The following is a 24,059-nucleotide window of genomic DNA, read 5'->3' on the forward strand; positions in this document are numbered from 1 at the left end:
AAGCACTCATTCAAAATCTGTAGCTTAGAAACATCTTGGCTTAAAAGAAACTGGATATCGTCTGCGTAGACATGCTGAAGGGGAAGTAGATATGTTAAGAACAATAAAGAACAATAAACTCTGAGTCTATTTGTGAGGAATTTGTGAAAAAATAACAAATCTTGAGAGGTTTTATTTGGTAAATACTTGTGCCAACACAAAAAGCTTCAGAGAAATACCGATGTTGCTTTTTGTCCGCTAGAATTGAAAACTAGACAACTCTTTGCTAACATGTTAGTAATTTCATCTACGTAAGGCCAGACATGAATAATAGTCTTAATGTATGTTAGTCATATTTTTGTGGTGTTCTTCCACATAATCTCTGAAGAAAAAAAACCTTTACATGTATTCACTGTGACCCCTTAATGTTGGTGAGTCTCTAAGCTACAAGCTAGCAACAAGGAAGGGTTTTGGTTCTCAGGCTTTTACCATTTTACCATTTCTTTCAGGTAATTATGAACCAAGTTTGAGTGTCAGCATAACTAAACCACAGAATATACTGGAAAAAAATCTTGGAGCATATATTCTTAACTGATATAAGTAAAGATAATTTGCCATTTAGCCTTCAGGATATACGCTATATTGACAAAAATATTAGCCCACACCTCAGGTGTTTCCAGTCTCATTGGCACAGGTGTATAAAGTCAAGCCATGCATGCAGTAATGGAGTCTGCCTTTGCAAACATTTGTGAAAGAATATATGGTTCTAAGGAGCTTGTTGAATTTGAGTACGATGCTGTAAGACGAGCCCACCATCGCTCAGCTGTAAGTGGTATTGCAAAGTGGAAGCATTTAGGGTCCACAGCTGGGTTCACCGAGTGCAGAGGTGTACAGTCGTCAACACTTTAAAAAGTCATTAACAGTTTGCTGACTGAAGTCCAAGCTCAAAACCACCGGCATTAACAACAGCACAAATATGTGCACTGAAAGCTTTGTGGCTGGGCTGCGATAGCTAAGCAGCTTTTGCAGGTGGTAACAGTCATACTGGCCTTTTGGACTTAAAAGTGACACAGCTAGTACCATGTGCACCATCTTTTGATGTCAGAATAGCTTTAATTCCTTGTGGCATATTTTGAAGAAGGCAGTGGATAGAAGGTAGATTTACACTTCCATGTTTTTATACCAAATTCTGACCCTACCATCCGAATGTCACGGCAGAAATTCAGACTCATTAGATCAGGTAACGTTTTCACAATCCTCTGTGATCTAGTTTGGTGAGCCTGTGTGAACTGTAGTTTCCTGTTCTTAGCTGACAGGACTGGTCTCCTGCTGCTTTAATCCTTCTGCACCAAAGGTTTGACATGTTGTGCGTTCAGAGATTCTCTTCTCTGATACCTTAGTTGTAATAATTGGTTATTTGAATTACATTTACAGCACTTTTTGTACATCTTTTTGTAAATTATCCTACTCAACATGTCTTTGAATCTGAATGTGTTATTTTTAATAACTGTACAGCACTCTAAATTTTCCCCATACACTCTTATTTATTGTTTTTTATGTTATATTCTTCACGTTTGTGTGAATCTGTATGCTCCACCTGGCTATCACTTTGCTCCTGGAACACATTTTCCCAGTGAAGGACCATAAAGGTTATTTCCATTCTATTCCATTAACTCAAAGCAATCTGGCGATTCTGCTCTGACAACAAGAAGATATTTTAAACAAGACAACTGTTGCTCACTGGATATTTTTCTTTTTTAGATCATTCTTTGTAAACCATGCAGATGGTTGTGTGGGAAAATCCCAGTAGATCAGCAGTGTGTGAAATACTCCGACCAGCCCATCTGGCACCAATAACCAGGCCACGTTCACAGTTGCTTGAATCACCTTTCTTCCCCATTCTGATGCTCAGTTTAAACTTCAGCAGGTTGTCTTGACTACATGGCTTAATGCAGTGAGGTGCTTCCAGGTTATTGGCTGGTTTGATATTTGCATTAACAAGCAGTTGAACGATGCTAACCAACCACACTCCATCCATAAATATATGGGTGTATTATTTAGCACATTCTGTTAATTAGTGCTAAGCTACAGGCTAATAAAATACTGTAATTTTTCTCACCACATCTGAAGCACAGGCTTCTTGGATGGGCTGTATCATGTCATTTGCCAGATAATTACATTACATTGCAAACTCTCCAACAGCAGAAACACAGTGCAACTGAATTAGCAAAGATGAGGCCAGGCAGATAGCTACAAGCTACAGCTACGTGTGTTGGGACACTTATCAATTAAAGAAGCCATATTCATAAATTTAGTTAAATCTTACGTCTTTGCAGTGTCCGCATGGATGAGAAAAGATAAAATGACAAAGCAAAACAAATCCAAAATCACAAAATCTCAGAAAACAAGTATTTTCTTCTCTTTTTACCGTTGCTGCAAATCTCAGGGCTTTGGTACATTTGATTGGGAGACTCTTCACATCGAGTGAGACTCTGTGCAGAGTTGTGTGTGTTGTGGCTGTTGGGCAACTTTGGAGGCGAGCTCCAGGCTGCTCATCCGAACTCTGCTTCCTCATAAAAGAAAAGTTGCACAGAAACCACAAGCAAACTTAAAAAAAAAATGTTTTGGTTGGTAAACAGTGGGCTCATTGGTGCCACGGGGTGGTGATATGCCTGGAAAATGCTTTTGGCTGGGACGAGTTTTGCAAGTATGACATCTAAATTATAATCTTGTGTCTCTAAAGGGGCTCAGGGGCGAGCGTGGAGCAGATGGTTTTCCTGGCAAGCCTGGACCCAAGGTGACGTGATTAACCTCACCCAGAAATACACTGAGCTTGTGCTTGTTGTGTTATTTATTCAGAAAACCGCCATGTTAACAAGTGCGTTTTCTCTGCAGGGCGACGAAGGGCCTCCTGGACCAAGAGGACCTCCAGGGGAGAGAGTGAGCTCACAGTTGCCTTCGTTTTTGTTTATTTGGCATTTGGATGGGATGCATTTTATGGGATACATTTTATTTTGGCATGTTTTTTGAAATGTTTAATTTTTTTCCAGGGGGAAGCTGGTGCTCCTGGACAGCTAGGTACTGCTGGAGCACGAGGTGACCGAGGCGTGCCGGTAAGCTTCTCAAAGCTTTCACAGTCATTCACAGCTATATCTCTGATTTACTTCTGCAAACAAGGGGCACTGTCCTTACCTCACTTTTGTACATTATGTAATCATTTCTATTAAAGTCAGCTCCAGTAAAATGAATGTCCCTAATTGGACTGGGTGACCTCCTGGGAACCCTTGGGGCCCGTTGGTTGTTCCCAGATGCCATTTTGAGATCGACTGACTTTCCAATTATAAAGTTCTTACTTCCCTGTATTAATATGCATTAATATGCCCTATGACAGCTGGGATAGGCTCCAGCGCCCTCCGCGACCCTGAAAAGGATAAGCGGAAGCGAATGGATGGATGGATGAATATCTGAGATCTGTTTTAAAAAATGAATATTTTGTTTCCCATAGGGAGAGAGAGGACAGACAGGACCAGTTGGGCCAAAAGGTGAAAAAGGCGACAAGGTAAAAAACAAAAATCCGGAACCACTTTTATATTTTGGACACCTTAATAAAGTGAAGGAATAGGAGGAACGCTGCTGCATTTGTCTCACTAATGGTCGTCCTGCAGTATTAGCTGTAATAAGGTAATTAGCATCCAGACTCTGAACATATTGTCTCCTGCCTCAGGGTGAAGTGGGAGCTATGGGACCGCCGGGCATTCCGGGAAATGTGAGTAATATTTCTGCTGTTTGTGTGCGTGTTAACTGTAATAGAGTGCAGATGTGGTGAGATGTCACCTGCTTTCTTCTTCACAGGTTGCAAACGTCATTCCTGAGCCTGGTGAACCTGTGAGTACGCTTCTTCTATTTCACAAACTCCAGAATCAAATCCGTGAAGAATGGCTGTTTTCTTGTTTCTTTCTTTCAATTTGCTTGATTTAAAAAAAATAAATAAACAGGTTTACATATTATATACCACCGATCAGACAGAACATTCGACACCTGACAGGTGAGGCAGATAACACTGATTATCTCTTCATCGTGGCTTCTGTTAGTGGGTGGGACACATTAGGAACCAAGTGAACATTTTAGAAAAAGGAAAAATGGGCAAGTGTAAGGATTTGAGCGAGTGTGACGAGGGCCAGATTATGACGACTGTGTCAGAGCGTCTCCATAACTGCAGCTCTTGTGGGGTGTTCCTGGTCTGCAGTGGTCAGTGTCTATCAAATGTGGTTCAAGGAAGGAACAGTGGTGAACCAGTGACAGGGCCATGGACTGTCCTGTTTGTTGCCACAAAGCAAAACTGGTTTAGGAATGGTTCCAGGAGCACAACAATGACTTTGAAGCATCGACTTGACCTTCAAATTCCCCAGAACTCAGTTCAGCCGAGCATCTGTTGGATGTCCTGGATAAATAAGGCTGATTCATGGAGATGCTACCTCACAACTTACACGACTTAAAGTATTTGTTGGTGACATCTTGGTAACAAATACCTCATCACACCTTCAGCACATGTTCAGGGGTCTAGTAGAGTCCATGCCTCAGCGAGGTCTGTTTTGGCAGAAAAAAGGGGGGAAAGACACAACATTAGGCAGGTGGTCATAATGCCTGATCAGTATAAACACTGTTCTTACTCTTCTCATCTTCTGCATTTTTGCTACATGCTCCCACTGGCACAGATTATAAAGAACAACAAAATAAACTACCACAGCTATGCAGATGACACACAAATATATATCACAATGTCACCAGGAGACCGAGGCCCTGTACAGGCTCTTGGTAAATGCATTGAGGAAATTAATGACTGGTTGTGCCACAATTTTCTCCAGCTAAACAAAAACAAAACTGAGGTAATAGTCTTTGGCGCCAAAGAAAAACGATTACAGGTCACCAGAGAACTTCAACTATACATCTAAAAACCACAAACCAGGCGAGAAATTTGGGTGTAGTGATGGATGCAGACCTAAACTTAGAAAAACACATTAAGACAATAACAAAGTCAGCTTACTATCACCTCAAGAATATTCAAGGATAAAAGATCTGATGTCTCAACAGGACCTGGAAAAACTAGTCCATGCATTCATCTTTAGTAGGCTTGATTACTGTAACAGCATCTTTACAGGTCTACCTAAAAAATCAGTCAGACAACTACAGCTCATTCAGAACTCTGCTGCTCGAGTCCTCACTAAGACCAAAAAAGTGGACCACATCAGTCCAGCTCTGAGGTCTTTACACTGGCTGCCTGTCCGTCAGAGGATAGACTTTAAAGTTCTGATGCTGGTCTATAAAGCTCTGAATGGTTTAGGACCAAAATACATCAGTGACCTCCTGACCCAGTATGAACCTTCCAGATCCCTCAGGTCATCTGGATCCGGTCTTTTATCAGTTCCCAGAGTCAGAACCAGACACGGAGAAGCTGCATTCAGCTTTTATGCTCCTTATATCTGGAACAAACTCCCAGAAAGCCTCAGATCAGCTGAAACACTCAGTTTATTTAAATCCAGGTTGAAGACTCACCTGTTCTCAGCTGCATTTGAATAAAGCACCAAATCCACACTTTTAAGCTTAAATTTCAAAACTTACATTTAACTACTGATTTTATCTACTGTTCTGATTTTATCTGTTTTGATTTTATATACTGTTGTTTGTTTGTTTGTTTGTTAATTAGTTAGTTAGTTTATTTGCTTGTTTTAATCAATTTTAAATCATGCTTTTTATTTGTTCTCGTTTCTAATGTCTCTGTAAAGCACTTTGAATCACCTTGTTGTTGAATTGTGCTATACAAATAAACTTGCCTTGCCTTGCCATTTATTTCATTGCTTGTTTTTACCTTAAGGGGAGACCTGGAGAGAAAGGAGAGAAAGGGGAACAAGGGAAACCAGGAGAGATGGTGAGTTTAGTTTTCACTTCTTCTTTTTACATAACCAAGCTTCAACCAGCAATACGCTCAGGATCCCACTAGGTGCCAGTAGAGATTTGACGTTGCTGCAGCGAGGATGTCCTGTTACAGTGAGAGAGCTCCCGAGACTTCCCTTAATTGGCTAAGTAAATTAAATATTTGACACTGTCATGCAGTGCCCTGAATCTCTGTTCTCTCTGCTTTGCTGATATATTGTATATTAGGTGCAGCAGAACAGAGTGCACTGGTATATTTAGCATTAAATAGGCAACATGAATTATGTGCTGGAATTAACAGACTCATATTCTTAAGGCAGCATATGAGAGTAAGTCTTAAGTCTTCATCTAGGATCATCACGATTCTTCATTCGTTTTTAGAGTAGCCCTTTTAACGCTTTAAGAGAAATGTTTTAATATATTTTTAAATTAATGCATCTTCTCTGTAGGGTCCAAGAGGACTACCTGGTGAGCAAGGTTTTAAGGGACCACCTGGACTACCGGTACAAAGCTTGTTATCTCCTCACTCGTTTTAAGCTACAGTCATTCCGACTGGAATATCTCTGATTAGCTGCTTTGCTTCCAGGGGCCAAAGGGTGAGACTGGACTCACTGGAGAGACTGGGCGTGTTGGAGACCCAGTAAGTAGTTCCATCTAACAGGATTCACTTTTTAACACCAAGCGCTACGTTTTCTGTATGATAGAGGATGACGATGACCTCTGTGTTTCTACCAGGGTCCACCTGGTGTAGCTGGCCTTCAGGGTCCCCGTGGACTACCAGGAAGTGTGGTTAGTCTTTTCTTTTTGATCATTTATGTCTGTTGCAAGTGCTTCCTATGACTTTATACTACACATTATTAAATTAAGCTAAGAATTATCTTTATGTTTTAGGGCATACCGGGAATTATTGGGCCTCCAGGTCCAGCTGGACAAAGAGGAGACAAGGTCAGTCACTTATGTTTAAAATCCATGAGTGTGTTTGGTGGATGTGATTTGACAGGATCAGGACTTTGCTGAGACTGGTATTGGCAGAGAAACAGACTGCTGAGAAAAAGAGTGACCTTGTATGTCCTCCATCATTGTTTCAGTTTGTGAATTCATTTGAATCCTGCTGCAGCAGCTACATGTAGGAGTAGCAATTCAGAGCTCTTTGTACTCTCTGCAGTTTTAATATGCAGGACAAGGTGTATAATAATTATAAGACTGAGATTTAAAATAATGAATGATCATACATAGAATTGAATTTGACCTCTTTCAGAATCCAGAGCAACAGAAAAAAAAAGTATCTGAGGCATCTGCTTTGCTGACTTGAGAGACAAAAGCAGAATCTTTTTATTCCATTATTTATTTTAGGGGGAACCTGGAAAACCAGGACAACAAGGTCTCGCAGGACCACATGGAGAGCCTGGTTTGCCTGGACCTCCTGGACTACCAGGGAAGGGGAAAGATGGACAAAATGTAAGGCACAGCTATGTTATTTACTGAATGTATACCATAGTTCATCCTACAAATATAATGATATTTAAAGTCATTTAATACAATATCATATTATAGGACAGTGCCACAATTATGATTAGAATAGATCAACTTGTCTGGATTTCAGCCCTTCTGCATCATATTAAGATTTTTTCATCTCCATCACCATGGCAGCTGTATCCATCTCTTATACTGTCAAAGGCTACACCATGGAGCCAGCTAACACAAGTTAGAAAGAGGACAAACAAAAACAAAAACCACCTGAAATTAGAGCACAGGCTCTGTGTAAGGGCTTTATTACATAGCATCCATAATATTTTTCCAATAATTCAAATGAAATGGTCAGAATGGCACAAACACAGACAAGAGGTGTAGCCGACTGCTACTGGCTACACCTCTAAAGACGTGCATGACCGGCTTGTAAACAAGTTTTCAAGGCTGAAGTTGGTATTTGAATGTTGGAGGCTGACTCACTTTTGCAGCCAACCTCAAGTGGCCTTTAGAAGAACTGCAGTTTTAAGGATTTTTGCATAGAATTTTTATTCATTTTTCCTGTTTGTTATTCCTAAGCAGTTTACCTTCAGCTGCTTTAAAGTTTGGGAGAATTATCCTGGTAAACACTGCCAAACCATATTATTTTCTCTTTTTATTTGATTATTATTTGACACTTGGCATCCTAATAATGTAAACAATCAATACATTTATACACATTTTCTGCTTTGACTTAAAATGCTGGGATCTTTTGGGATCTAATCCTGTAAATTTGCACAGTATTTACCAGCACAGGATGACTTCGTTGTACTGACCAGCACCAGAAAAGCAATATTAGACATGATCTTATGAAGTCTATCTGCATTTTAACAACAGAAATGTATGTTTATCGAGGTTAGGATTACCTCTCCCGTGTGACTGTGCCTCAGAACAGTCTTTTGTATTTCCACATGTGTTCTGCTTGTAAACATCTCCTTGCCTGTTGAACCGCAGCGTAATATGAGCACTTGTATGAGGCAGAAAACAAGCCTGAGTAGGCACATTTTGTGCTGGAGCTCAACATGTGTCTCCATCATTTTTCACCGTGATCCAAACATGTGGCCGTCCTGCTGACGGGGCAGAGCAAACAGGAAGGACATTGTTAAGACATATAACATTAAAACAGCAGAGGGGCACAACGGATTTGCCTCACAGCAGTTTTCACTCCCCTTTTTTTCCTTTTTACTTCTTTTACAGCTGCCAGGTGCGGCCCTGAGGCCTCGATACAGTCACGTGCATGAAGAATAGGAGCTCTTTGTGGACCATAAATGATTTATTCAAAGATGTTTAATTGCAATATTTTGGTTAATAACCAATTTTATTTGTGGTATTACAGGGAGACCCGGGGCCACAGGGAATCCAAGGACCCCCAGGGCTGAAGGTAATGTCATTTCAGAAGTTTGTAAGAGTTTTCTAGGTCTCCTCAGCTGCTCCGGTTTATCATGCACAGGTGCTCCTTTGTTGATGTGGAAAAACGTTCTTTTTTTTTAGTTGTTGTTGCCCGAATGAGGAAAAAAACAATTCATCTTTGTAGAAAGCAACAAAAGCAATTCCCGTGTCCACTGCTCTGTGACCGTCGCTCTGATTATGACTGCCTCTTTGTTGTGAAGAGCTTGATGTGAAAGTTTCAGCACGCGTGAGGCTGGGAAGGGGCATTTGGTGGATTTATGGTGTCAAACTGCTCACCCTCATCACCGAGACGTTTTCTCTTCTGACTACAGAAATGTCTTAGATTGTATTTGTTTTATTCATTTTTTCCCCCAGTCACTCAGAAAAAAACTGAGTTGTATTTCTGGGTTTGGCAATCATTGCTGAATGCAGTGCACCAGAACCTTAGCTAAACATACTGGCAGCTGGAGGGTGAAATAAATTTAGCTTTTTCTTTTCGTCCCAGGGTCAACCAGGGTCAAGAGGAGAACCTGGGTTACCAGGGGACAGGGGTCCTGCAGGAGAAGGCAAAGTAGGACAAACGGTACGTACACCACGCCACAGTGATCCTTTTGACCTTCAGATCATTGGTAACCCGTCTAAGTTAGCGACAGAGTGTTGTTAATGCCCATCGTATTTTTGTTTAATTTTTTTTCTCTGCTTGCAAGCACCAAAGATAAACTCTAATGCCAAAATATGTAACACTTTACTGGAAATGTAACATCTCATCGTATAGATCCTGAAGATTTACAATGTTGCTTTAACGTTAGCCACAAATTTCACCATGACTCTTGTTTACAGGGACCACCAGGACAAACTGGACCATCTGGACCTGTGGTGAATATTTACTGAAGCATTTTTTAAATAACTCCATGCTATTATTGTATCGTCTTTAACGTGCATTTCTGGGTTTAAGGGTTTGAGGGGTCCACCAGGTGTCGCTGGTCCTCAAGGCCCAGCAGGTCACAATGTAAGTCCAACACTGAAATATTTACTCATAAATAAGTTCATTTATGCTTCACTTGTCTTGACTTGTATAACTCTCTGCAGTGAACCACAGTTTTGGTGGATGCTGATGCATGCCTGTGATCTTCAGCTGATAGAAAATGTAATGTGTGGCTTTTTCTCCAAATGTAGGGTCTGCCAGGAAGGCCAGGAGAAAAGGGCTCACCAGGAGAGCCTGTAAGTACACACAGCGAGAGAACACCAGGCTACATCAGAGCTTCTGTTTCTCCAGCTGTTTGCTTAGTTTTAGTGCATGCATTAAATATAAAGCGGGATATGAGAACACTTTGTCCTGTCACTATCACTAGGATCATGTGAATTATCAGAGCAGTTTTTGTTGGTCGCAGCTTTTTTTCATGAAAAGGTTCTAAAAAGGCCCAAGCTTAGCAGCTAAATATGTTTCTCAGACTTTAACATGACACAAAATAGACATAAAATGAGAGCAATATTGGAGAGAGACTAAATTACTACTCAGATTGCTGTTTGAGCATGCTCGGGAGTTTGGAAAACTACATGCAGTGTCCTTTGGGCTTTTCTATGGGGGTTTCAAAGTAAGTACAAAACATCAGGCCTGTTGCTCGTCGGTCTAAAACCTTGGTTTGCATCCAGCTCTTGTTTGATGGCCACACGCTGACTGCAGTGACTGATTGTGGGGGTGTCAGCGAGCTTCCTCTGAAGGTTTTTCAGGTGTAGCTGTACAGCAAGGATGAGGGAACTTAGTCATTGAGGAGGGGCTCAGAGTAGTTTGGGTGGTTTGGGCATCTTATGTGTCCTCTCTGCCTTGACGTCACCTCAGTATCTTACCAGAAGACCTGGAGGCCATGACCTGGGCTCCTCTGCTTAGACTGCCACCCCCACGACCTGGACCCAAATAACTGGCAGGAAACAGATGCACGGCTGAATGGATGTTGCTTTGTGTTAACATGTTCATCCTACCAACTTTATAAGGCTACATTTTATTCTTGTTAAAGATTAAAGTCAACCTTAGAGTCTCACTAATGTAAATGGTCAGCTTCTGGCTGCAGCTCGGGGAAATGGGAATAAAACTCTGGAATCTAGTTTTAAAGTTGAGGTTGGAAATCTTGAGAGTCCACTAGAACGCAGCATTCATTTTGGAGCAAGATGTTTATATTCTATATATATATATGATACTTTTTTTGGACACAATTTTGGCTTGTGCACAGATCCCTTGATGTTACTTTGTTTCCATTAACTCATTTATTTTCTGTCTCCCAGGGAAAAGCCCCAGACTTTGACCCAAAGGTAAGAAGCCATTATTTGATATGATTTGATATGTGGATCATTTGATGACAGCGTGTCTGTGCCATCTTTAGGAGTTTTGCTCAGACTGCCCTGCAGGACCACCGGGACCACCTGGACTCCCAGGAATCCCAGGAGATAAAGGACAACAGGGACCTGCTGGGAAAAATGGAGATGATGGATACCAAGTGGGTCAAAGTTATTAACATGTCATAATTAAAGTGAATGACCTCACTTCACTTCTCTTGCCTAAAGTCTATTATAATGTAAAAGCATGTATTTAAGCACATTTTATAAAGTGTGTGTTTGCTGCCCTGTGTGAGTCATGAGGTCAGAGCCTCGCCATCCGTCACCTGCTGTGACGGATGGCGAGGCTCTGTCTGCATCATTAGCTCGGCCTCCTCTGGGGGGTAGCGGTGAGCGATTAGCAACCAGCGACAGTGCTCGCCACTGTTGGCTCGGACAGAGACTGATGGTCTGCTGTGTCACTGCAGGGCCCGCCAGGACTAGCCGGACCTCCAGGGGCCCCCGGAGCCGATGGAGGAAAGGCATGTGTGCTCAATTACTGCCAAAATTATTAGCTGCTTCAATCAGTTTTGTTTTGTTCTTTTTACATCATTCAGATGTTAGGGAGATATTTTTAACTTTATTTTCTCAAGCCTAACGTTTTTCCAACCAAATGCTTTTCTCTTTTTGTCACTACAGGGTGTAAAAGGTGATCGAGGACCTGCTGGAAACCCCGGAGACAAAGGGGACAAGGTGTGTTTTTCCACTGTGACATTTCCAACCTTCCTCTCGCTGTGTTTGAAGAAACATCCAATGCAAAGTCTTCAGCTCGATTTTAATGACCATTATCTGTTTAATAGGGTCACCCGGGGCCTCCTGGTCATCCAGGTCCTCCTGGATTAATGGGTACACCTGTAAGTCGATGTTTCAGCCTTGTTTACAACATTGTCAGAATACGTGAAAAGTGAATATTGACCTCCACTGACATCGTCTCTTCCTCTTCAGGGTAACGATGGGTTGCCTGGGCCTGCGGGCCCCCCAGGACCCCCTGGAGAAAAGGTCGGTTAGCACCCTGTGTACTTTCTGCTCAGAGAGCCCATTACCCATGTGTCATTATTGTACAACCCGCTTCCCTCTAGCGTGTAGGTCACCGTCCTGTGCCGTAATAATGGCTATTAATCATTTCTTTTTTGTTGGTGACCCGTTTTTGTGTTTGTTTTCACCAGGGCAAAGAGGGTCTCAAAGGAATCCAGGGACCACCAGGGCTTCCTGGCTTGATAGTAAGAAAAATCATGAGAACGTAAAGCATCATGAATATGCAGTTCCTGCTGGATGCTGTGATTATTTTAGGCAACAATATAAAAACACAAGTGGGCCTTTGGGTCTTTGACGCTGCAGACCCTAAATAATTGTTTTCCTTTATCACAGGGGCAGCCTGGCAAAATGGGAAAAGATGGCAGACCAGGTGAACCAGGAGAACCTGTAAGTTGATGGAAATGACCCACAGAGCATAAAAAGTTTGAACACTAACTGGAAGATATTGTCTGTATTCATTTATACACATTTGCTCACTCAAGGTGTTTCCTTTCAGGGCAAACAAGGTGAAACTGGACCCCCAGGAAACTCAGGGCTCAGGGGACTCCCTGTAAGTAGCCAGCAGTAGAGCTGATAGAAGAACCTGGTGATATGCAAATTGCTGTGACTGATTCGCTGCACCTTCTCTTTCTAACCAGGGCTTCAAAGGCCACAGAGGAGAACCTGGAGCTCCAGGAACTAAGGTTGGTTTGCTTTTAATGTATTTGAGCAGAGAGGTGCGTGTTAGAGACATTACAGGAGAAAGAGAAGGAGTTATAGGTCAGTGTTAATGAATGGTCAGGTACAAAGACTGAAATCACAATGATTAAAACGCAGCCAATGACCAAAGGAAAACTTCAAAATACCAGTTTAAAGACACCTGGCTTTTGAGAGCAACATATAGAGACATGATGGATAATTCTGAAGACATTTTTCATTTTCTCTATAGCTGTTTATTATCTTTTCCACTTAACTGAATAACTGACACATGAAACGTAAGGAAGTTGATAACCACCGTTGCAATACTGTTGCCTACTGAGGCTTTAAGGTTTCTTTCAGCCAGTTACCACAAAGAAACGCTGGCTATCTTGAGCTTGCCTGGTAGTCTAACCCTCAGTTTAACTAAAACATAGCTATTTTTCCTTTTTCATGCAGTATCAGACTCCTAAAGCAAAGTAAAATAACCCACCGCATTACAGACTATATCAACTATTGTAATGCCACGACTAAAGAATACAAATACTGAGAGATTCCAGCACAGTTTCTCCTTTTACTTCACAAGGCCGCGCATAAACAGCTGACCTTAAAAATGCGAGCTAAAACCATTTTGAGATTCTGGCAGTGCAAAAAAGCAGAAAATCTGCACCAGTGCAGTTTTATTTATGTTTTGTGACAGCATTTTTTTTCCTGAAGAGCCGTGCAGTTTCCCAGACAGCGTGATGGGTCCTGAAACAACTACCCAAAATAATCTTGGTGTCTGTGCAGACTTGCTGCATTCATGTTACCCTCAAGAAAAACCAAGTAAAACATGCAAATATAATCAGTGACGGTGCGACAAAGGACAACAAATGTAGCCGCGAGTGTCGTCGTTGGTGGCTTTGAAAAGTGCCGCACCGTCACTTTCTCAACTGCTCACAAATGCATGCAGTGTGAAACTGGCGAGGAGTGTTACTTAGTTACTCAACAGCCTTACTCACAGCAGGGGTGCAGGGTATAGCACGCAGCCACGTTCGCTGTTTAGCTCGCCGCACTGCACCGTCACCTCATATCTGACACCAGCCCAGAGGCTCACCTTTTTTTTTTTTAAACACCTGTTTTAATAGAGACTCATTGCACCTGCTGCTTTCTTCTGGATTCTGTCAAAGCCCCGTGACCAATAGCATGGCTCATTACAGACAAGTCTGAGTGAGTCACAGCGAGGCAGGCAGCCTCCTCGCCCTGCAGCCACTCTGCAGACAGCTTATTAGAGGAATTGCTGCCGTAGACACGAGACTTACCCTTCATTATCACTTCCATGTAAATTAAACTCAATCTTAAAATTGAAAGTAGATTTTACAAGTGCAGAATGTCTCAGCGTAGTCTGGAAGCATCATATAGATTCTTACAGGAAGCTCTCTGGTCTGCAGTGTTGTGTTATTCTTATAAGCAGCAAAGGTTACATTATGAGTCATCGTAATGTAACCTTCATATTCTCTCTTTGTTTAGTTGATGTTTTTTGTTATGTGGCACAGGGAGAAGATGGAAAGCCGGGATCACCTGGACGTGACGGTAAAGCTGGGAAAGAGGTACGTGGTGGGTTTTATCAAATTTCACTTCCTTCCTTTCTACTTTAAGTGCTTAATGCATTTTTTAGAGAAGTACTCAGGCTAAGGTTTATCACACAGCTGCCCTAAACTAACAGTAGTGGGAATTAGCAACCAGTATGTGCAGTTTTTTAACTTTAACATTATCGTTTATGAGTTTTCTAGAAATTTTCAAATGTTCTGTTTTACAAAAAAACCCCAAAATATTATTATTATTATTTGACGAAACTGCCAATAATTTGCCAATTAATTTACTTGCATTCCTAAACTGAACATTTTTTAGTGAATGAATGTTATGCTTGATTAATTTCTGAGTGCTGACTCAAACTCGGGTGTAAAGATGTAAATTCAGTTACTCTCCTAATAAATAACTGTCACACAGCTGTGTGGCAGGTCGTGTGGGACACAGTTGCAGAAATCAGAGACAAAGAATAAACTAAAAGACAGTTGTATTGCCGTCCTAAAGCTCAATAATTCACAAACTCAAACAAAGAAGAAGCTGCGAAAACGTGGAACTCGAGGAAGACGCTGCGAGAGGAGAGGATGTGACAAAGGGTAGTGGAGGACAGAGACAGTAAATACACAGGAAGGTAATTAAGAAAGTGGAGACAGCTGAACAAGAACAAATCAGGAATAACAAGACAGGGGAAGCAAAACTGAACACAACACACAAGCATGAAAAGGAAAACACAGTGATTCCAGAAAAATCAAAACCCAGAGATCATGACAATAACAATATAACTCTTAGTTTTAAACACGTTTGACAGATTTCTTCTTGTTTTTATGACGCTCTCATTCATTTATTAAGCACTGTACATATATACAGAAAGGGGCACCACGAGGAATAATGCAGCTTTTATTATATTCAGTTTTCAGCCCTTATGGCGCACTGAGGAACAGACAATACATTTAAAGGAAATAAATGTACACATGAAAAAACCCCAAAATAAACCCTGATAATGCCTCGACTGCAGCTCTCTGATATCCCCCCTGCTGTAAACATTTGTCACCCCCTTCAAAATCCTCCAGCACGTTCTGTCTCAGTCGCTGAGCTCTTGACGGTGATCATTAATGTTGTCTGGAAGCAGATGTATTGATTGAGGGAATGCAGATAATAAAAGTTTCTTCCTGGCACACCATCACCGGCATCTTTAATCATGTCTTTTATAACGACTGCGGCCAAGTCGTGGCAGTGCCATTTTTATCTTTTGACACTGTGTGAGAGTTGTTTTGGTTTTTTTGGGGGTTTTTTTCTCTCTTCGTCAAAGTGAAAAGTAGCACTTCGCAACAACCTCTTTCACCAAGCTGATCCTCTGGCTGTGAGGCAATGAGACAGAATGTTCTCACAGCTCACGTCTCCTGAAGTAAGAATATATTTTTCACCTACAACAACAACAATTCCCATTTAACAGCCTCCTACAGGAGAGGCTGCGGTCCAGTAAGGCTATGCTACGTAAGGAGATCAAATTAGCCCTTTGCATGTTTCTTTCACTATTGAGCAACACAGTCGACTGAGTGCAGCTCAAACTGCCAGGTCACAAATGAATGACCTGATGCTGCACGTGATGCTACTTGAATCTGGAAAGCATGCTCCAGTGTAAGAACTGGTGTTTACACCTGCGGTTCTTTGGCTACAACGTGGCGATGCAGCGTGGTTTTTCCCATCAAATGCAGGCTCTGCAGGCGGATGCTAAAAGAGGCTGAGGAAGCTTTTCTCTAAATGAATTCTGAGCTTGCTTTATTATAAACCGCTCTGCATAAATCAGAGGCCTGTAACGGCCGACTTGTCCAACAGGCAAGAAAACGGCAACAATATTTCTGTGAGCAGTAGATATTGTCGTATCCACACTGTATTTCAGAATGTGATTAATCTCCACTCTCTGCTCAGATTCAGGCAAATGCTGCACAAAGTAATTTTACAAAGCTTTGTAATGTATTGACCCGTACTGCTAAAGCAACACAAGAGTTTCTCAAAGTCAGTCATCTGATCTCAACCCAACAAAGCACGTTTTTCAGTTACTGAAGACCAAACTGAAGGCAAAAGACCCAGAAATGGGCAACAACTGAATGTGGCTGTAGTAAAGTCCTGGCAGAGCATCTCAAAAAACGAAATCCAGCGTTTGTTGATGTCCGTGTGTTATAGAGGAGCCAGTGACACCTTATAGAATGGACCTAAATCTCTGGCACTGTTCACCTTTGATTACTCACTTGCGCTGATATCAACTGCTTTAGCGACGTTGGGGACCAATCAGAGCTTTAAAATAAATAAATAAATAAATTGGTATAAACAGCTGTAAATTGTAAATGTTAAACAGCTGACGAAAATAAAATACATACAGTATATAATACGAGCAATAAAAGAAATAAGTATCTTCATCTTTCCGCCAGTACACGTTTACTGTAGTGATGAAAAGATGCCGCTCACTCCAGAACGGAGGGTTTTGCACTGATGCTAATATTTAGCATCTGGCCCCCATTTTGGCCTAAAGATGCGATAAAATTCATTCAACCAGTTTGAATGCAGGGTACTAATGTTGTCTTCTTACAGGGTCTTCGGGGACCTCCAGGGCCAGAAGGACTTTTAGGCCCAAGAGGAGAGCCGGTGAGTCATTTTCAGTCACTGGCATGGCTGTCTGATGCAGAGAAGAGACAGCACGGTGTCACGCTGACAGATAGGGACATAAAGTGGCACTCAAGCTGTTTCTCTCACTGCCCTTCCTCATCAGTTTTTTTTTTCATTATATCTTTTTTTCTTCTTCTTGTTTTTTTAACTTGTATCCCAGGGCAAGCCGGGTGAACCGGGACCGTCAGGAAAATCAGGTCTCCCCGGAACACCGGTGAGTTTCCTCTTCCTGTTCTGCAAAATCTTTGCATTCAGTTTTACTGTTTTTTCACCTTTGATGTAAGAAGCACGTATCCCTAATTTAACTCTGTGACAAGCACCCAGAGAATGAATGAGCTGAAGCAGTATTTTCAGTGATAGCAGAACAGGCGTACGTGAAACTGAAGGCAAGAGGAGATTTTTGAAGAAATGAGCCGTCAGATTTTGATGGAACATCAATGTTGCTCTGACTGGGGAGGGAACATCACTTTCCCCTGAGTGAGGAAGGGAGTTGGCCGGGTTGCTGCTAGTTGAAGAAAAGAAACCCTCAAAGTCAAGTGAATCAGGTGATCGTCATTTTCTAGAAGACTCATCTAGTAATTGTGTTTTGACGCGCACCCACAGAGACACGCCTAAGCTGAGTCTCTGGTGACAAAAGGTCTGAATTGTCTGATGATGCAGAATGCAACCAAGGTTATTGGAAGGTTTTGCACAGAGTGCCTGATATCAGGGGGAAAACAACTCTGGCTCACAAGGTTTCCTTCAGGGATGATTTTACAGTGAAAATGTGAGTGTGTGAGGATTTGGAGAAAAGCCAGCAGTGAGAAAGCTATCGGTTAAAGAATTGGTTCACATTTACATTTTGAGTCTGTCAGGAAACAATATTCAAATGAGCACTTGAACGCTAAACAGGTTTCATTTGCTGTAATTATCAGTCCTGTTCAAACTGGCCATTAAATGATCCCTTTCTAAACTGCTTTGAACATAATTGACTGTAATCAGAATCTACATTCAGAGTTCACTTGAAGCAGTTGTGAGGGTTAAGCATCTTACCAAGTGGATATCGGAGTTAAATGAATTCCCTTTGCATATTTTCCTGAACTGTGTTTCCAGGCTCAGTTGCAGCAGAGACTCAGTCTAAGCTTGTCACAGAGTAGCTAAGTAACCTTTATTAGTTGTTTAAGCTTAAAACTTTCATTCTGATTAATCTTAAAAGTAGAGACAGTGTCCGTCATTCCAACCATGTGCAGTGGTGCAGTACACAGTAAAATGAGATGACATCCCTACACGACCATGGTGCTACATATGACACATAACAGACAACCAACACGGGACTGCATAAAGTGCAATGTGCAAAAATTGCAACCCTTCCCCCTCCAAAAAAAACAACAACAAAAAAACAAAGGCAGTGCAACACTACATAGAAGACAACGATGTGGACCCAAGACAGTGCAATAGAAATGTGCAAAAAGAACCTTGGTGTATGAAGGTGTGTGTGTATGAGATTGTGCAGCTAAGTGCTCAGTAGTGACAGTTTGGGAGCTGGTTCTGTGAAAGGGAGACCCTTCAGCTTTCAGGCCTGTCCTCTGTGGAACGTGCTCCCAGTTTGGGAGCTGGTTTCACGGAAGAAGGGTCTGAAAGCTGAAGGCTCTCCATCTCATTCTGCTCTTAAATTCTCTAGGAACCAGAAGTAACGCAGGAGTCTGAGAGCAAAGTGCTCTATTATGGTGATATAGCACTATGAGGTCTTAAAGATAAGATGGAGCCTGATTATTCAGGGCCTTGTATGTGACGAGAAATTTTTAATTTTAATTTATCACGGAGCCAATGAAGAGAAGCCAGTATGGGAGAAACATGCTCTCTCTTTCTAGTCCCTGTCAGTACTCTCGCTGCAGCATTTTGCATCAACTGAAGGCTTTTCAGAGAGCTCTTAGGGTGAGCTGATAATAATGAATTACAATATTCCATCTTAGAAGTAATGAATACATGAACTAGTTTTCCAGCATCACTCAGACAGGATGTTTCTAATTTTAGAAATGTTGCACGAATGGAAGAAAGCAGTCCTGCATATTTGTTTGATATGTGCATCGAAGGACATATCCTGGCAAAAATGACCCCAAGATTCCTCACAGTGTTACTGGAGATAGATGTAGCCACCATGGTGTCCCCCAGTAGTTTCTTGGTGATGGTTTTGTTGCCATGATATGAACAATACTTCTTGCTTTGTAAGAGAAGCCTTGTATGTAGAATCGGTCCCAGCATCTGTCCTTGTTGCTACAGTAACACTAGGAAGAGCAGATGTTGGAGACTGCACTACAACCAAAGTTAATGCAACAGTGTGCAAGTCACCTTCGATGTGGTTACTTAGAAGATGGCGACCAGCCTGCAACAACTCAGTTAGTTGCTGTGACCATTATTGTTAGTAAATCTTCACCAATCTGTCTGTGAGTGATTGCAGTCAATCCGAGTCAGAGCAAACCTCCGTGTGCCAAACCTATTCAAACTCCTTATGACTGAAAGTCATTATGTAGAGGTTCAATGTGCAATGTGTTCTCAAAAGCGAAACCCAGCCACCAAATTTATGCACAAACACTAGCAAGCTAGTGTTAGCTGATAACCTCTGTAAACCTCTGTGCACTGAACCTCTGAACCTTATAGGCTGCAGACACACAGAGCCACTAACAGTCTGTGCAAAACACAATGAAGGTTCCTCAAAAGGCACCAACTACACAAAGATGTTTCAGAGTTCATTGAGTCAAATTACCTGAAGTGAAACCCAATGGACAACCATCAGCATCAGTCAGAGAGACCATTCCTCTAACTCTAAGGCAGCTTTGTAAGTCATATTTTACGTAGAAGTACTCTGCCCTTTTTTATACGTGGGTTTTAAATACACTAAGTAGGACCTGAGAGCCCAAACAGGAGAGAGCATGCTGAGCGTGGTCAGAGGTGAAACGCTGGTGTTAAATTACTCCTTAATATCAGGTGTAATAGTAAATCATCATGATTGATATAAAACACCTCGCAGCAGTGACATTTTTAAATGCCGTATCATTAGTATGATAAACAAACCTTTATTTGAGGGTAAATAAATCCTGTTTATTGTAAAGCAGTGTCACATTATTGGAAATGTCACAGCTAAACGTAGAGTTGGTAACGTCAGAGTACTGAGGAAAAGGCTGAAATATGCAGAGCGTTTGTTTAGTGATTCGTGCTGAAATCAAATCAGCTTATGTGTCGGTATCATGTGCAACGAGAATGTTAATAAGCTGTGGGAAGGAATAGCAGGACCTGTGCACCGACCTGTGGGCTGAAGGATGGTATCTTTGGAGGTGGACTAAATGTTGCTAACTGGAGGGCAGACGATATGCAGGAAGTTATCAGAGGAGTCGATGATATCAGTCAGCAGAGGAAGCAGATCAACAGGAGCAGCCCGGGGGAGGGAAGAGGGCAGCAACCAGAATGCAGAAAGGTTACAGAAGGAGATGGAGAGTGATTTCAGTGGATGGCGAAGGAGATGTTCAGAGGAAGAGTCAGATATCGACCAAAATGGTATCAGATGTCAGATTTACCACGCAAAGAAAAGGAAGGGGTGCAGTGAGTGGAGAGGAGCAGAGGTGATAGAGAAGCACATCAAAGATTTAAAATACAGCATGTTTTTAAAGAAAGTGTCGATAAACTGGGCATTAATACGTTTCTCCACTCTGTGGATGCATTAAGCAGCTTGTCTTTGAGCCCACGCGCTGGTTAGAAAATATGAATTTTAATGTTTTCAAGCCACAATATTTATGAAAATTTCATCCAGAGCTCTGCTGCATGCTGAGCAGGAAATGCAGCTAAATCTGCAGTAATGATGCAGCCCTGCTCATCTACAGTGTGCCATGTGACAAACATGTCTCTGCTGTCCTACAGGGTCTCAGGGGAGACAAGGGCGAGTCGGGCAATCCAGGATTACCAGGCTTCAGTGGACCTAAAGGCCCCTCGGTGACTGCAAGATTATTTATTTATATATTCATGTTTTGATGTAAAGATTAATCGCAGCTCGCAAATACGAGCAGCTGTGGGTAATAATAGCTTTTATTTTGATTTCCAGGGTCCGCCCGGTCCAATTGGCCCAGAAGGAAAACAGGTAAGACTTTCCAAAAGAGAACTGATGACGTATCATCTTTATATCCACACTAACATTTACTTGTCTGTGGTATTTTGTAGGGTGTGCCGGGCAGAGCTGGTGATCGCGGTATCAAAGGAGAGAAGGTGAGCAGCGCTAGGAGTGTAAACCAAATCAGTTTTGCTGACCACTTTCGACATACACACTTACACATTATAGCAGCGTGTGACAATTACTGATGTGCCACAGGATTTTGAGTCAACCAGACAAAAATGCTAGAAATGAATTTATACGTTTCCCCCCAAAATCCTTTAAAGAAACTTAAAATAAAGAAATAAGGGGGAAACTAATGCCTTTATTGTGCTGAGCACACTATAATCGCATAGAAAACATGCCTGTGTGTGGGTGTGTATGAACTGTGGGGCTGTAAATGCAGGGCAAACCCACACTGCCCACACGTGGACCATAGCATTTTTGCCTTTTTATGTCCACATTGTCGGCTTGCTGATAAACAGCCCTATTGGCTCACCTGTTGGCTAACCCATACAGACCCGGCCAACATTTTACTCCACCACAGTTTTCCATGGGCAGTCTACAGCGAGGTTGCCCATAGAAAAGCCACACAGGGCTCTGTAAGGGCAAATTTGCTTTAAATGCCACACTTTAAAACAAATCTGACACAGACAGCAAGAACATTGGAGTGTGTTAAAGTGTGCGATAAGAGGATGGAGGCGTGGTGTCTGCACCATTTTATTAAAACAATGCAGGTGTCATGATACGTAGGTCTACATGCTGTTAGATCAAAACCACCAATAACGTGTGAAATGGCATTTGAGCTCTTATGTGCAGATATGAATAGAAGTGTGTTTTATTATTTTGTCTTGCTTTTGATGTGCCTTGGACACAAAAATTGATTCCGTTTGTAACAGAAGATCGTTCTCAGTGAAGTGAGTGGTCAGAATCTAAAAGTAACAGCTACACTAAAAACAGCACCGATCGTGTGAGGAAGTGATCTTAACGAAGAGATCAGACAAATCTGAATTAGTTTTGGGTATTTTTGTTTTTTTTAAATATGCACACTTCATGTATAATGTCAACCATCTTAAAAAACACTAACTTTTGCCCAGCTGCCTTGCTGGTTACTTTGGGATCATGTTCTTCGAGGCTAAACATTTACAAACATGGTGACATCTGTTCCAGGGAGATCCAGGTACAAAGGGAGATAAAGGGCAGTCAGGAGAGCCAGGTATGCCGGGAAACCCTGGTCCCCCTGGCAGGAAGGGCCACACGGGGATGATGGGCATGTCAGGACCACAAGGAGAAATCGGAGCCCCAGGGCCACAAGGACCTTCAGGAAACCCTGGCCTTCCAGGGCCCAGGGTGAGTCATAAACCCAGCTGAAATAGACTCTGAAACAATATCGGCCCTACAGCAGTATGCACAGCACCATCAGATGATAATTTTTCATTAGCATCTCTGCTTCTCCAGGGAGAGTCAGTGTCACTGGAACAGATGAGGCGGCTCATCCAGGAGGAGCTGGCAAAACAGCTGGATGGTGAGGCGTTCTTCTGGTACCCTTTGAGATATTTGTTCATTTGGGTTCAATGAGAATAACCTTGTTAGATATATTACGCTAACCTTTCTTTCTGCTTCCAGCCAAATTAGCTTATCTCATGGCTCAGATGCAGCCAGCACATGTGAAAAGCACAGCGGGCCGCCCCGGACCTCCGGGCCCTCCGGGTAAAGATGGCAGCTCTGGACGCCCTGGGCCCCCTGGAGAACCTGGGATGCCCGGACAGAATGGAGGAGAAGGACCCAGGGGACCCATGGGCCCTAAGGGTAGGACAAGATTCAGAGAAATGTTTTTTGGTTTGGTTTGCTGCTATTGGTTTGCTTATGATCATCGGATCATTGTTGTTTAGTTGTTTCCAAAACAAACACCCAAAATAAACCCAAAAGTATTGTGGTTCTCAACATTGTGATGAATTCCAGAACGTCTTTAAAGTTAGCGACAGGCATACTTTTAAATTTCTAAATAAAGCGCTTCTATAATACTGAATTAGCATTAAAATGAGCATTTTAGCATATTAGCATTCCAAACACATCCCTGACTAAATTACTCTAAATGACGACACTAGCATGTTTTAGTATTTCCTGCCTGACTTATCAGACCACACAAAATGTGCATCAACCAGCGACTTTATGTAAAAGATGGACGGAGCTTCCAGTTGTGAGTGCACAGTGTAAATTTTGTTAACACCTACTGTGCCGCATAGTGGTTGGCCATCTTGCGTTTCCTCTCAGTTTCTATTGCAGTTTGTGCATAAAACATTTTTGTGCATACTATATTTTAACACATTTTAATCATATCAAAACAACAAATCAGGAATACAAAAATGTGGCCGATATTTTGTGATATTTTACATTTTTATCCCCAAACGAACTCAAACACTGGAGTTTATTGAGTGAGCGTAGGCTGTTAGATCGCTGTTTACATCTCAATCCCAGGTTTAGAGTTTCCACAACTATTTACCTTGGAGGAGTTTGCCAAACCTTGTGAAATATGAGTCGATGAGTCAGTGAAGCTCACTTCTGTCCGATGACATGATGCTGAGGTGAGCTCTTGAGGTGTTGTAGAAAATGTCTGTCAAAGCACTGCTGTTTTTACTGAAGCTTTCTTTGAAGTGGATCTACAGTTGACAGACGCTTGGTGAATAAACTCTCATATGGTGTAAAAGTGTGAGTTAGCTGGTGTAATGTTAGCTTATAACCAGATTAGCATCAGTCTCAGACATTGTCTCCTGCCCCATGCATGAAGCTGTTGGAGAACTGGCGCTCGTTCAGTGACACACTGCTG

The 24,059-nt window shown here is 42.0% G+C and overlaps 1 protein-coding gene across 6 annotated transcripts in view; it reads left to right on the forward strand.

The window, feature by feature from the left end:
• col22a1 (collagen, type XXII, alpha 1) overlaps positions 1-24,059 on the forward strand; it is a 74,961-nt gene that overhangs the window by 44,617 nt on the left and 6,285 nt on the right. For all 6 annotated transcript variants that reach the window (XM_014329217.2, XM_014329218.2, XM_005947300.3 and 3 more), the window contains 36 exons: positions 2,723-2,776; positions 2,875-2,919; positions 3,030-3,092; positions 3,485-3,538; positions 3,704-3,745; positions 3,832-3,864; positions 5,852-5,905; positions 6,360-6,413; positions 6,497-6,550; positions 6,646-6,699; positions 6,802-6,855; positions 7,264-7,368; positions 8,753-8,797; positions 9,311-9,388; positions 9,646-9,681; positions 9,761-9,814; positions 9,982-10,026; positions 11,086-11,112; positions 11,184-11,297; positions 11,604-11,657; positions 11,815-11,868; positions 11,976-12,029; positions 12,121-12,174; positions 12,342-12,395; positions 12,544-12,597; positions 12,707-12,760; positions 12,849-12,893; positions 14,421-14,474; positions 17,041-17,094; positions 17,276-17,329; positions 21,007-21,078; positions 21,188-21,223; positions 21,304-21,348; positions 22,403-22,582; positions 22,691-22,757; positions 22,859-23,041. In XM_014329217.2, the coding sequence (XP_014184703.1) occupies positions 2,723-2,776; positions 2,875-2,919; positions 3,030-3,092; positions 3,485-3,538; positions 3,704-3,745; positions 3,832-3,864; positions 5,852-5,905; positions 6,360-6,413; positions 6,497-6,550; positions 6,646-6,699; positions 6,802-6,855; positions 7,264-7,368; positions 8,753-8,797; positions 9,311-9,388; positions 9,646-9,681; positions 9,761-9,814; positions 9,982-10,026; positions 11,086-11,112; positions 11,184-11,297; positions 11,604-11,657; positions 11,815-11,868; positions 11,976-12,029; positions 12,121-12,174; positions 12,342-12,395; positions 12,544-12,597; positions 12,707-12,760; positions 12,849-12,893; positions 14,421-14,474; positions 17,041-17,094; positions 17,276-17,329; positions 21,007-21,078; positions 21,188-21,223; positions 21,304-21,348; positions 22,403-22,582; positions 22,691-22,757; positions 22,859-23,041 (2,233 nt within the window). The remainder of the gene's footprint in view (positions 1-2,722; positions 2,777-2,874; positions 2,920-3,029; positions 3,093-3,484; positions 3,539-3,703; positions 3,746-3,831; positions 3,865-5,851; positions 5,906-6,359; positions 6,414-6,496; positions 6,551-6,645; positions 6,700-6,801; positions 6,856-7,263; positions 7,369-8,752; positions 8,798-9,310; positions 9,389-9,645; positions 9,682-9,760; positions 9,815-9,981; positions 10,027-11,085; positions 11,113-11,183; positions 11,298-11,603; positions 11,658-11,814; positions 11,869-11,975; positions 12,030-12,120; positions 12,175-12,341; positions 12,396-12,543; positions 12,598-12,706; positions 12,761-12,848; positions 12,894-14,420; positions 14,475-17,040; positions 17,095-17,275; positions 17,330-21,006; positions 21,079-21,187; positions 21,224-21,303; positions 21,349-22,402; positions 22,583-22,690; positions 22,758-22,858; positions 23,042-24,059) is intronic.

Source organism: Haplochromis burtoni, unplaced genomic scaffold (assembly GCF_018398535.1).
Source record: "Haplochromis burtoni strain Fernald_Lab_line unplaced genomic scaffold, NCSU_Asbu1 Contig_371, whole genome shotgun sequence".
Taxonomy (NCBI): Eukaryota; Metazoa; Chordata; class Actinopteri; order Cichliformes; family Cichlidae; genus Haplochromis; species Haplochromis burtoni.